This window comes from Trichechus manatus, unplaced genomic scaffold (genome assembly GCF_000243295.1).
Source record: "Trichechus manatus latirostris isolate Lorelei unplaced genomic scaffold, TriManLat1.0 scaffold00004, whole genome shotgun sequence".
In the NCBI taxonomy this organism is placed as follows: domain Eukaryota; kingdom Metazoa; phylum Chordata; class Mammalia; order Sirenia; family Trichechidae; genus Trichechus; species Trichechus manatus.
Window position 1 is genome coordinate 30,506,982 of NW_004443940.1, and position 12,769 is coordinate 30,519,750.

Here is a 12,769-nt window from a genome sequence, read left to right on the forward strand (position 1 = left end):
GCCCTCCTGCCTTAGCAAAACGTGAGACAGTTATTCTCCTTGCTGAGAAAGAAGACGGGCTTTGGTATCAGACAGAGCTGGTTCCACTCTCACCTTCACGATTTAGTCAGTCTCCTTCGTAAAACGGTGATAGGCCCGTGGGTGGTGCAAAAGGTTTGCCCTCGGTTAAGCCAGGCTACTAATGAAAGGCTGGCCGTTTGAATCCATCCAGTGGGGCCTTGGAGGAAAGGCCTGGCAATCTACCTCGTTGTACACTACAGCCATTGAAAACCTTGTGGAGCACAGTTCTACTCTGAAACGGGGGGAGTGGGGGGCCCAGTGAGTCGGAATCCACAGCAACTGGTAAAACGGTGATAACAACCCCTACTTTGTATTAAACCAAAAACCCGTTGCCCCCAAGTCGATTCCAACTCATAGCGACCCTATAGGACTGAGTAGAACTGCCCCATAGGGTTTCCAAGGAGCGCCTGGTGGATTCCAACGGCCGACCTTTTGGTTTGCGGTCGAGCTCTTAACCACTGCACCACCAGGGCTCCTTCTTTGTATTAGTTTGACAATATACAGTGCTTACTTCGTGTTACGCACTGTTCTAAACCTGTTCAGATATTAACTCGCTGAATTCTCCCAACACCCCAAGGAAGTAGGTGCTACTACAGTCATCTTTATTGTCTAATAAAGGAAGTGGGGCGCAGAGAGGTGAAGTAACTTGGCAGGGTCACACAGCTAGTGAGTGGAGGTACTGGGCCGACCCTTGAACGCCCACGGTCTGGCTGCAAAGCTGTGCAGAAACGAATCCACCTCCGGACCTGGCACACTAGGAAATCCGCCCACGGAGGCTGCAGCGCTACTGCGTTCGCGGGTGGCGTTTGATCTTCCCAAAGCCTCGCCTTCTCAACGTGGCGTGGGGCTCTAAGGGCATCCCTGGGAAGCGTGCTGGGTACCCCACCCAGGAATCCTCCGGGTGGTGGGAAGGGGAGGGGGTCCAGCTCCCCGCTCTGCCGCAGGGGGGCACTGCCGCCCTTCCCGGCCGCGGGCGCGCTGCTGGCGGTGCCGGCAGGGCTTCCTGGCTGCAAGATGTCCGTGCGCGGCGGCGGGCGGGCGCGGGCCGGGGCCGGCCTCTTGGGGCTGCTGTGCTGCAGCGCCCTGCTGCCCCCGGCCACGGGGTACGTGATCGTGAGCTCCGTGTCCTGGGCCGTCACCAACGAGGTGGACGAGGAGCTAGACAGCGCCTCCACCGAGGAGGCGCTGCCCGCGCTGCTGGAGGACTCGGGCAGCATCTGGCAGCAGAGCTTCCCGGCCTCGGCGCACAAGGAGGACGCGCACCTGCGGCCCCGGGCCGCCGCCGGCCGCCCCCGGCCGCCCCCCGGCCCGCCCGGCATGTTCTCCTACCGGCGCGAGGGCGCCCCGCCCGCCCGGGCGCCGCGCCCCGGGACCGCGCGCTTCCTGGCCCACTCACACTCCTGGGGCTGTCTGGCCACCGTGTCCGCCCGGGAGAAGGTAAGCCAGCCTCGGCCCGGCCCGGCTCGCTCTGGCAGTGCCCGACAGCAGGCCGCAGGTGTCTGCCTCGCGGTGGCCTGGACATCAGGAGCTGTGGCAGTGAGGCAGGGGATGCTAGCGGTCACTCACGCACTCTCATCCAGGTCTAAAGACGTGCCCGGTGGGCGAGATTGGACCGTCTGCACCATGTAAATAACGAGACCAGATTCTGCTTGCTTAACCTGGCAAAGGGGAGGTGGGGGGGTAATGAAAATCAGGCTTCTGGCCAGGTGGTTGGGGACTGAAGCGCTGTCTTGTGGCGGTCAGTGAAAGGGACGCACAAATAAGCAGTGGCTGACCAGAGACCTGGACAAAGGAAGCCAGAGCCGCCTTGGATTTGGAAAGAAGGCAGCCACCGCCCCCTCCCGGCTCACAGCACTGTCCAGGGGACCCCAAACCTCCCCCTCACCCTCCCCCCAACCTGCTGATGGTAACCGCAGCAGAAACGGAGTGAAAGACACCACCGGAGCCTGTGCAGAAATTTACATGGTTAAAAATTGAACTCAGGAATTTTTCTGGAAAAGAGGTGTGTTGTGGAAAGTGTGTGCATGCTGTAATGAGCTGCCATCAGCTGCGATTTTTATTGTGAAGTTCACAAACGTTCACTCACCTGTTAGACAGGATTCAGTCTTGAGCAGAAATGACATGAATAAATCATGAGGCTGGAACTCTCATAAATATACATCCTCCAGAAGGAGATAGACGTAAGGGTTCTATTACAGGGCAGTAACTTGAACTGCTATTTACTTTATTAGTAATAATAATTTGTAGAACGTACAGGATTTGGACCAGGGAGTAGGTTCCCACTCTCAGCTCGGCGTCTCCCCAGCTCTGAGTCTGTGGCCAAGTCACTCTCTTTCCCCACTTCGCTTTCCTCATCTATAAAATTAAATGGTTAACTAGAGAGCTTTGAACGTCTTTTCGTTTGTTTTTATTTTAATATTATCTAAGTGACAACTTTATTCCAGTTATGGCAGACTCAGCTGCCGGTTGGATATTCATAGCATCCAAATGGTTTGTCACAGTTACGTCTGGTGCTCCTAAGACACACGCTAGGCAGATATGAAGTCTGTCTTGGTTTAAAACATAAATCTTTTCAAGCAGTTTTAAGTCTAATACAAATGTATTAAAGAAATGCATTTTAACTTCTGAGGTCGTTTTCATTAACTTTGTTGTAAGTTTCTCTTTCCAAAACTGACATTTAATCTAAATTCGGTAAAATCGGAAAACATTTACCAAGTGCCTGTCCAGTGTGCAAAGCATGACTCTGGACAGTTTATGATAAGCTGAAAAACAGAACTTGTGAATGAAGTGATGCTGCCCTTCTGGAGGACTCCTTAACATTTTGTTTCCTTAAAAGATTAAAAAAAAAAAAATTTAAAGCCCTCCCTTATCCCCTTTGTCATACAATACTCCAAAGACAAAGACAGCCCCTGAGTTCAGAGCTAAGTAGCAATGAGCTAGTATCCTCTGTAAGGGGGAAAACCCGTGGGAGATTGGGAGGCTTTAAACAACTGGGTTTGGGAAAACCTCAGACCTAAATCGTGCTGTGTATGTCTGAGAACTTCACCCGCCCTACTGGACGGTCATGGGGGAAAATTGCTACTTCATGTTTCTCTGACTTCCTTTAAGCTAAAAGTATAACAAACCAGTTTCCCATAGCTTGACATGTTATTGATTACAACTTAAAAAGTGATTAGTAAATGAGAAGGTGGCATGGCCCTAAAAGTAACAATAATAGAAATTTCCTGGAGTCCAAAAACCAGGTAAGTTGTCAAAGTTAAGACTTCCACTCTATTCCTGATGTTGCCAAAAATTTTGAGGAAGGCAGTGAAGGTAATGGGGCACCAACAGAGCTTGTGCAAGGAGCTTTAACCCTCCCCCATAAGTGTCATTGCCCCTCCCCAAAGTAACATTCAATTTAACAAAATGAGTGTGTTGTCAAAATCATTGTGATGCCATGCTCCCTCACGTCCCTGGTGTTATACCTCTTGGCCAGGGACACAGCCAAGCTCTCAGCAGAAGTCAGCTCATGCCTCTGCATTGACAAAGCCTTCTTTGGTGTCTTTTAGATCCGGGGGCTGCCTTTTGGGACCTACCTGCCCATCAGCGATGGCGTCATCAACAACAGCACTGGGATTCCTTTCTTCTACTTGACACCCAAGGACCCCGCTGTGGCTGATCTGATGAAGAACCCCATGGCCTCGCTGACGCTGCCGGAATCGGAGGGAGAGTTTTGCAGGTAGACCTCTGACTTGGCTTGTCCTCACTCGCACAGGTCCCCAGAAGCTTTGGGCAGAGGGGCAGGGATCCAGATGGACTCCTGTCCAGCTCACATGGCTTTAACAGAACCCTGAAGCTTTTAAAATTGAGATGTAAACTGGTATTTTTGCCAACTTGAAGTGGGAAAAGTATACCCTGGGATTCAGAGAACTATAATTCCACCACTCACCAAGCTGTGAGATTAGGGGGAAGTTACTTAACCTCCCTGAGTCTCAGTTTCCTCGTCTGTAAAATGGGAATAATAGTTTCTACCTCACAGGGTTATTGTGAGGGATGGCAATGCTGTATGTGCATGTGTCTTGGGTGGGTACCATGTACCGAGGTGGGTAAATGGCAGCTCTTGTTATCATGAAAAAGGGCAGAGAGGGGTTTGGTGAAGGAAGAGCCAGTAGGTCTTCTCTGCAACAAATGAATTTCTATCCCATCCTGAGAGATGTGTGCAATAAAGACCCTCAATCCTTTTGTGCACTTTGTCAAAAACTCTCTACAAGAAAAGCCTGCTAAAGATATTTAAGCACAAATGGAACGCTGATCCTGACACCTTCGTCGGAAGTCAGAATTCAAAATGCATAGCTTCAGACTAATCCTGCCAGTGAGATGCCTGCACCTAGCTGGTGTGGGGGGTGCGTGTGGGGGACCAACCCTGGAAGTGGGACATGCACCAGAGTGGTCTTGGGACACTCACCCTGTGGAGCCTCCGTCGCTTCATCTGTAAAAGGTAGAAATGCTTTAGAAAATCCCAGCTCTGAAATTCTATCATTCTTTATGCAAGGCATGAAAAACATAATAACTAAGCAAATTTGTTACTTCGTATGGAGGATAATCAAAGCAACAGTAAGCTGTAACTTGCAGCCTGGATAAGACCCTGTCATTTACCCTGGGACGCTGGCAGACACCAGCAACGAGAGACTTGGCTGAGTCCGTCTGGAGACGCTTCCACTGACCCACTGACCCAGTTTCCCATCAGGTGATGGCAAGAAGCCAGGACAAGTAATGTTTCCTTTTTCATGGACTGTTCTCCCTGTTCTTGGTCAGTCAAGCTGTCCGCCACTAGAAGTCTATTCCCAGGATACCTTTCTAAACGTCTCAGGAGTTTTCCTACCTCAGGCAGCTGAGCACCTGCATGTAAGTACTGAGAGCAATCATTGTGCTATGGCACGCTGATCCCAGAACCCGGAAGACACCTGCTGCGGGAGACAGGCAGGAGAATCCAGCTGAATGTGGCAGCCGCTGCATCCTCAGGCTGTGGGAGGCAGTCGTCTATCGACAGCCACCAGGCAGACGTCGGCGCGGACGGGCACCGGGCAGACGTCGGCGCGGACGGGCACCGGGCAGACGTCGGCGCGAACGGGCATCGGGCAGACGTCGGCGCGGACGGGCAGGAGCTGAAAGCTGAGAGTGGTGAGAAATTCCATTGAGGAGAGGTACTCGCAGGGGGCCTGGTTGCAGGGTACCTTCCTCAGCCCCCTCGGTAACCAGGTAGCCTTGCCTGTGTGGTCTTGAGCCGTGTGTGCAGACCTTCTTCATGGCCGGCCACCCGCAGAAAGTACAGACATCCATGCAGTAGGCAGTTGAGGCGGCTTATGGCCAGAAGTGACCCCCCCCCCAGGCCCCGCCCAGCCACCTGAGGGCTGCAGAGGGTACCTGGGCACACCTGTAACACTGGCCTGGGAGAGGAAGAAAGGGCCACCACCCATCGGTACCCTCACGTCTAGGTCCTCATGTGGAACTTCCGTTCCCCAGAACTGCTACCCCTTCACAGTGTTTAAGCTTCTAAAGTATTAAAATATCACGTAAATAAATACCTACGAAACCAAGTTTAAACCCAGCAGGCATCACGCTTCAAAGCAGAGGTTACCAGGTGATGAGGCTTTTGTTATCACCCCAGGACTAACACATTTGCTCCGCTGTTTCCCAGGAACTGCTTAAGCCCAGGCACCAGTCATCTGGGTGAGGCTAACTTTCCAAGTTCAACATCACATTTTAGGTTTCACCTCCACAATCTTTTTTTTTTTTTCCCAAAATATGTGAGACTTGGTTTTTACTGTACAGCACATATCTCAGAGCAAAACGCTGCAGAAACAACTACAAATCATTTTGGGGAAAAACCTGTAAAAAGAAAAACCAAAAACTTGCAACTGCTTTAGTTACACGGTCCTACAGTGAGGAATCCCCACTGGCAAAGGATGGAATGAGCACAGGACCTTCACCAGTCCAAGCTGCCCATCAGCGCTGGAAGAAGGGCAGACACCGGGCCTCTGAATACACCAGCCAGTGAGGGGCTCCCAGGACCAGCAGGCCTAGCAAAGCATCTGGCGGAAGCGTCCACGGCTAAGAGCTGTCCTGACAAGCACCTGGCGTGAAGTTTGGAGGGTTCACCTGGCAAAGCACCAACCTGCCGCCCCTCCGGCCTGAAGAGAACCACCAGCGAGACCAGGATTCATTTTCCTGGGCTACGCAGCCCTGCCCACCAAGCAGGGGGATCCAGACAACACTCATCTGACGTGCTGATGGCCGTATATCAAAGCCACTTCATCCTTTGGCCTTCAGAAGTCACGCTCGTCCTCAGGAAAATGACAGTTGCCTTCATTCTTGAAGCAGGTTGCCTTGGAAGCTCCTGGCAATAGCATTTTTGTTATCTCATTTGGAGCCTTGTGTACTCACAGCCTTTGGCTGGCGCTGTGCAGCTGGCGAGCGGGTGGGTCTTCCCCGCTTCATCCTCGGTGGGCAGGCAAACCAGGACTGGGTCTTTCTACAGGATGCGTCCCCAGGGCTCCTTGGGCCTGGAGGGCATGCCGGGGCTGCGGAGGCCCCAGAAACTGAGCAATAATCCGGAGTGTTCCGTGCAGCCTCCTCAGCGAGGACAGGCCGGGAGGAAGCAATGTGGCCAGGGATGCTCTGAGAGGAGGAAAGGGGGCAGCCCCTGGGGAGAGGGAGGTTCAGCTGCAAGCTTTCCTCCAGATCCATCAGGGCTGAGCCCTGTTCCTGCAGACGCCACAAGGACAGGCTGAGAAGCTTCGCCTGCACCGACAGGATGTGGTCCGGGAGAAGGCAGCCATCCAAGCGGGATGCAGGCAGGAAGGCCGAGAGGGATGCGGGTCGAGCTGAGGGAGCAGCTGTTCCTACTCCATTTGGCGTAAAAGACAACTGACAGACAGTATGTGTGTGTTTAACAGGCAGACAGCGTCCACAGCCAAACCACAACCTACAAACGTATCTTGCCTTAACAATTGCTGGTTTATTTCAAGTCCATTTTATGCTGTTATTGTGTTTACTCCTGGTGCTGTGCTGCCTTTATTTAATTAATTAGATGAATTAGGAATGGAAATCTATTCCCCAGCTCAGGATAAGAAGACAAATTGAGGATAAGACTCCAGTTTAATAAATTCACTTGCAATTAGCCATCCCCTCCCCTCTTCATTTTCCTTCGACATACGGTGGAGTCCCTGGGAGGTGCAAATGGTTAACATGCTTGGCTGCTAATCCAAAGGTTGGAGGTTCAATTCCACCCGGAGTGCCTGAGAAGAAAGTCCTGGTGATGCACTTCTGAAAAATCAGCCCTTGAAAACCCTGTGGAGCGCAGTTTTACTCTGACACAGGTGGGGTCGCCCTGAGTCGGAATTGACTCCTCAGCAACTGTTTCGTTTTTTTCGACATACATAAACATGTACAGATGTTCCTGCAAATAAATGAATTTATGCTCAGACCAGAGACTTAGTTGTGTGGAAATATTCAGTAACTATTGACTGACAAAGTAAACCCACCCAGGAAATTTCTCTTCTGTTGTAAAGCCTTTTCTTGTGGAGCGTGGAGGCTTGAATGCAATGGGCTAGAGTTTGCTTCTTTTTCGTGAGCCAAGGCTGACCAAGCTCAGACCAGCGGGGGACTCTTCTGTTTGAACAATAGTTTGCTTGAGGGCGTTAGATCAGTTCTCATTTAGCAGATCAGAATATCCTGGGGAAACTAGAAGAGGTTTATGAAGTGCTTTTTTTGAAGTGAAAATTTTTCATTGACCGTTCGGATAAATGCTAGGTTCCTCAGGAGACCAAGTTCACTATCAAGAAATAGGACATCAAAACATTTTTCCCCTTTTCCCCAAAAGGCTTTTAAAGACAGATTGCCACGGATCAGAACCCCCTTTCTTTCCCCTGAGTTGAAGGCATCCCTGCCTTACCTATGAACAATGACTCTTGTTAGAGCTTTAATCAACCAGACTTTGGCGTTTGGAATCCCTGGGTGGTACAAAGTGTTAATTCACTTAGCTGCTAACTGAAAGGCTAGAGGTTCGAATCTACACAGAGGCTCCTTGGAAGAAAGTCTTGGCAGTCTACTTCCAAATAATCAGCTATTGAGAACCCTGTGGAGCACAGTTCTGCTCTAACACACCTGGGGTCGCTATGAGTCAGACCAGACGGCATCTGGTTGTTGGCTGGAGTGGTTTAACTTCAGAGGAAAGACTGAGATTCTAGTTCATAAAGGAATCTGGTTTCAAGGAGGAGGAGCCAAAGCAAGAATGAGTTGAAGTCAAGTGGGTGTATAAAACACAGAATGGAAGCCTCTCAGAATCACTTGCTTGGAGGGGTAAATATTTGCAGAGATAATTCAACATACGACAAAAAGGTATTGCTTACACTTAGTGTTTGGGACAGTTTGCTTGGACGCAGATGTGGTTCCTGCCCTATCCTATGAGCAGCCCTGCATTTTGTGGTCACGTTGCCAAGAGGAGCTCCTTCCATAAAAGGAGAAACTAAGGGGCAGCTGGTGATGAGAGACTTGGCTTGTATTTATGCTGTTCTAGATGCTTAGAGTAATGAATACAAACAACTCAATTACTATGCACTGAATTGAATCATTTCTTCTATGCGGAAAATGGAAAGAGATTCGGGAAATGTAAATGCCTCGTAGCCACTCCTCCCCCGCCCGCATCTTTTTAATTGTTCTTGTAGGGAGAGAAGATGAAAAACCTCGGCCCAGCCTGCCTCCCAATGCAGGCTCTGGAATTTGTTGCCCTGAGCTGTTTGGAAGATGCTGTATTCAGTCATTCTCTAGATGAGCTCCATCAGGTGAGCACTCAGAATAAGGACATGCTCCCAGCGACCTGCTTGCTAGTAGCAAAGATGCGTCTCTGCCTGGAGTCTCTGAGCAACCTATGATGTGATGCGCATTTCAGAGTAGAGGGCCCAGCCCTAATCGGATACGGAAGCTGAAATCAATTTCTCTTCACCGAATCTGTTTTGTTCTCCTTGAAGGCAAAGTATGAATCTTCTAGATAAATCACTGTCTGTCCAGATCTGTGTTACTGCTTCTCCTTGGCCCAGGCAGTCCTGTGCTCCTGGAGCTGGCATCCGTCTGAGCAGCTGTTAAAAGGGCCATCTGGAAACAGAGAGAAAGGCTGGTGAGCAGGGTTCTGAGTGCCCTCCCGTCTCCCACTCATGTCTATGGCTGGTTCTCTTTGGGGCCTGCAGCCACTTGTCTCTCACTCCTTTTGTTTCTGCCCATGAAGTTTTGCCTCTGTGGTTCCCATCTGTCTTAGTCGTCTAGTGCTGCTATAACAGAAATACCACAAATGGATGCCTTTAACAAACACAAGTTTATTTTCTCACAGTTTAGGAGGCTAGAAGTCTGAATTCAGGACACCAGCTCCAGGGGAAGGCTTTCTCTCTGTCAGCTCTGGTGGGAGGTCCTTGTCATCAATCTTCCCCGGGTTTAGGAGCTTCTGAGCACAGGGACTCCGAGTCCGAAGGACACGCTCCAATCCCGCCTCTTCATTCTTGGTGGTATGAGATCTCCCTGTCTTCTCTGCTCACTTCTCTCTTTTATATCTCAAAAGAGACTGACTCAAGATACAATTTAATCCTGTAGATTGAGTCCTGCCTCATTAACATAACTGCCTCTAATCCTGCCTCCTCAACATCATAGAGGTTAGGATTTACAACACATAGGAAAATCATATCAGATGACAAAATAGTGGACAATCACACAATACTGGGAATCATGGCCTAGCCAAGTTGACACACAATTTGGGGGGACACAATTCAATCCATAACACCATCCATTTCAGGAATCCACTAACAATTCCAGTCCCTTTGTCCTAACAGTGTCCCTTTTCTCAGTCTTCAGACCATCTCTCCCCATCTGGTCTCAGCTTCATACGTCTTCTTCCCTGGGCTGCCCTAGATCACTGCAATTCTTTAGTGATTCTCAAACTTAAGCGTGCATCAGAGTCACCTACGGGCTTGTTAAAACACAGGTTCCTGGTTCCACTCCCAGAACTTCTGATTCAGGAGGCCTGGGGTGAAGTCCAGTGGTCTGGAGTCCCTGGGTGATGCGAATGGCGAACGCGCTCAGCTGCTAACTGAAAGGCTGGAGGTTTGAGTCCACCCAGAGGTGCCTCAGAAGAAAGGCCTGGTGACCTACTTCCAAAAAACCAACCATTAAGAACCCTATGGAGCACAGTTCTAGTCTGGCACACATGGGGCCGCCATGAGTCAGATCCACTTGAAGGCGGCTGGTGGTGATGGGACTATTTCCCAGGAAGTGCTCCTGCTGCAGGCTCAGGGGCCAAATTTTGAGAACCATTGCTTTAGTGATATATTAATCATTCACAGAATTGTTTAATCCTCAGCCACACACTCTGCTAATTTCTTCTTTACCTGCCCCAACCCCCCCTTTCTTTTTGATACAATAGTATTCCTGGAAATCTCAACAGTTACTGATCTAACAACTCGTTTCTTTTTCCATTGTTGGACCTGTGTCAAGAACTGATAAAAGCAGAGTTTGAACTTTCTACACAGCCAGAGGCCCTTCAGTTATAAAAAACTACACTCCTTGGCCTTTCCTCCCAGCATTCTTAAACTTTTAATGAGTTAAATTGACTACATTCCTTAGTGGGTCAATTATAAGGTCTCGATCAGTGGTGAGCACGGTTCTGAGTACAAATCTGTCTTGGAAGAAGTACAACCAGAACTACAACTTAGAGGCAGGGATGGCGAGGTTACATCTCACATACTTTGGACATGTTGTCAGGAGGGACCAGTTCCCTGGAGAAGGTCATCATGCTTGGTAAAGTAGAGGGTCAGTGAAAAAGAGGAAGAGCCTCAACGAGATGGATTAACACAGTGGCCACAACAATGGGCTCAAACCTAACAACGATTGTGAGGATGGTGCAGGACCGGGCAGTGTTTCATTCTGTTGTACATAGGGTGGCTATGAGTCGGAACTGACTCGCCAGCACCAAACAACAGATCAGCGGTTTTCAATCATGGCTGCATATTAGAACCACCTGAAGTGCTTTTGACAGTCTCCACCCCACCCTCCCCGATTGCCCAAGTTGTACTTCAGACCAATGAAATTAGAATATCTGTGGGTGGGGCCCAGGCATCAGTATTTTTTTAAACTTCCTAGGGAATTCTAATGTGCAGTCAGAAATGAGAACCACAGCTACGATGTGGGATCCTACTCACCCTCCATATTGTGAAATGGCACGGTGCTAGAGCTCACGGTCTCGATTCCAATAACTGGTGGCAGATAATCAAGAAAGAGCCAGTGTCTCACTGGAGTGTGCCTGGCGGAGAGGAAGTGCTCAGTCAACACCAGCTGAAGAAGACAGATCTTATTTTCCTCACAAAATTTACTGTGCTGCTTTGTACACAGGATGCTGAGTTCAATTGCCGTCTAATTGGCTTTATTATCATTCTCTCCCCGCCTTGTCTGTACGTTATTAGAATAATAGTTTTCTCTCCCAAATTCCTTTGTCATCCAATTAATTAAAATCTTTTTTTCTTGGTCAGATAATTTCTTACCATTTCTACCCACCAGATAATTTAGATGCACTCCCGTATTTATCTCAGGAAAATTACTTCAACTATGTGCTTGTCTGATGGGGAGGGCCCAGCCTGTAAGTGCAAAAGGATATTGACCAAGAACATACACAATTGGAATGTCAATATTGACTCCTTAGATTTTTTTTTTCCCCTTTTCTTCCGATGACAAAAGAAGAGAAAATTAGTTAAAAACGCATTTAAGCTGCGGGAGAGAGAGAGCCCACCTGGACATTTCCAAGGATTTCCAGAAGGCGTAATGATTCTAGTGGGGACTTGTCACGCTCCTGCTCCCGCTTCCCTCTCCTCAGTCACCACCGATACCTTCCAGCCACATCTGGAGGTGCCTGTGTGCCACCCCCCCACGGATGCTGGGCGTAGTGGGGAGAAGGGGGTCCAGCTAGGGTTGCCAGACAAGATACAGAATGACCAATTAAATTTGAATTTCAGGTAAACGACAAATATTTTTTAGTATTAAAAAAAAAAAAAACCCGTTGTTGTCAGTGCCGCCCCATAACGACCCTAAAGGACAGAACAGAACTGCTCCATAGGGTTTCCAGGGAATGCCTGGTGGATTCATACTTTGTAGTGTAAGTATGTCCCAAATATTAGATGGGACATATGTATACTGAAAAAGTGTGCCGTTTATCTGAAATTCAAGTTTAACTGGGTATCTGTCTTAGCCATCTAGCGCTGCTGAAACGGGAACACCACAAACGGATGATTTTAACAAACAAATTTATTTTCTCACAGTTTAGGCGGCTAGAAGTCCAAATTCAAGGCGCTAGCTGAAGGGGAAGGCCATCTCTCTCTGTCGGCTCTGGGGGAAGGTCCTTGTCTCTTCAGCTCCTGCTTCCTGGTTCCTTGAAGATCTCCATGTGGCTTGGCATCTAACTTACCCCATCTCTGCTTCTCTCACTTGCTCATTTAATCTCTTCTATATCTCAAAAGAGATTGACTCCATATACACCTAACCCTGCTTCAGTCACATAACAAACACAGCCCATTCACAAATAAGATTATAACCACAGGCAGAGGTTATAATTTACAACACATATTTGGCGGGGGTCCGGGGAGGGGAACACTATTCAATCCGTAACGATATCCTGTATTTTCACTTAGTCTGTAGA

General features: G+C 49.2%; 1 protein-coding gene across 1 annotated transcript in view; it reads left to right on the forward strand.

Annotated features, from left to right (window-relative positions):
* The first annotated feature begins 1,070 nt into the window (after positions 1 to 1,070).
* The window catches only part of CREG2 (cellular repressor of E1A stimulated genes 2), a 40,484-nt gene continuing 28,785 nt past the window's right edge, over positions 1,071 to 12,769 (forward strand). The window contains exons 1-2 of the mRNA XM_004369310.2: positions 1,071 to 1,497; positions 3,609 to 3,778. Of these exons, the coding sequence (XP_004369367.1) occupies positions 1,075 to 1,497; positions 3,609 to 3,778 (593 nt within the window). The 5' untranslated portion in view covers positions 1,071 to 1,074. The remainder of the gene's footprint in view (positions 1,498 to 3,608; positions 3,779 to 12,769) is intronic.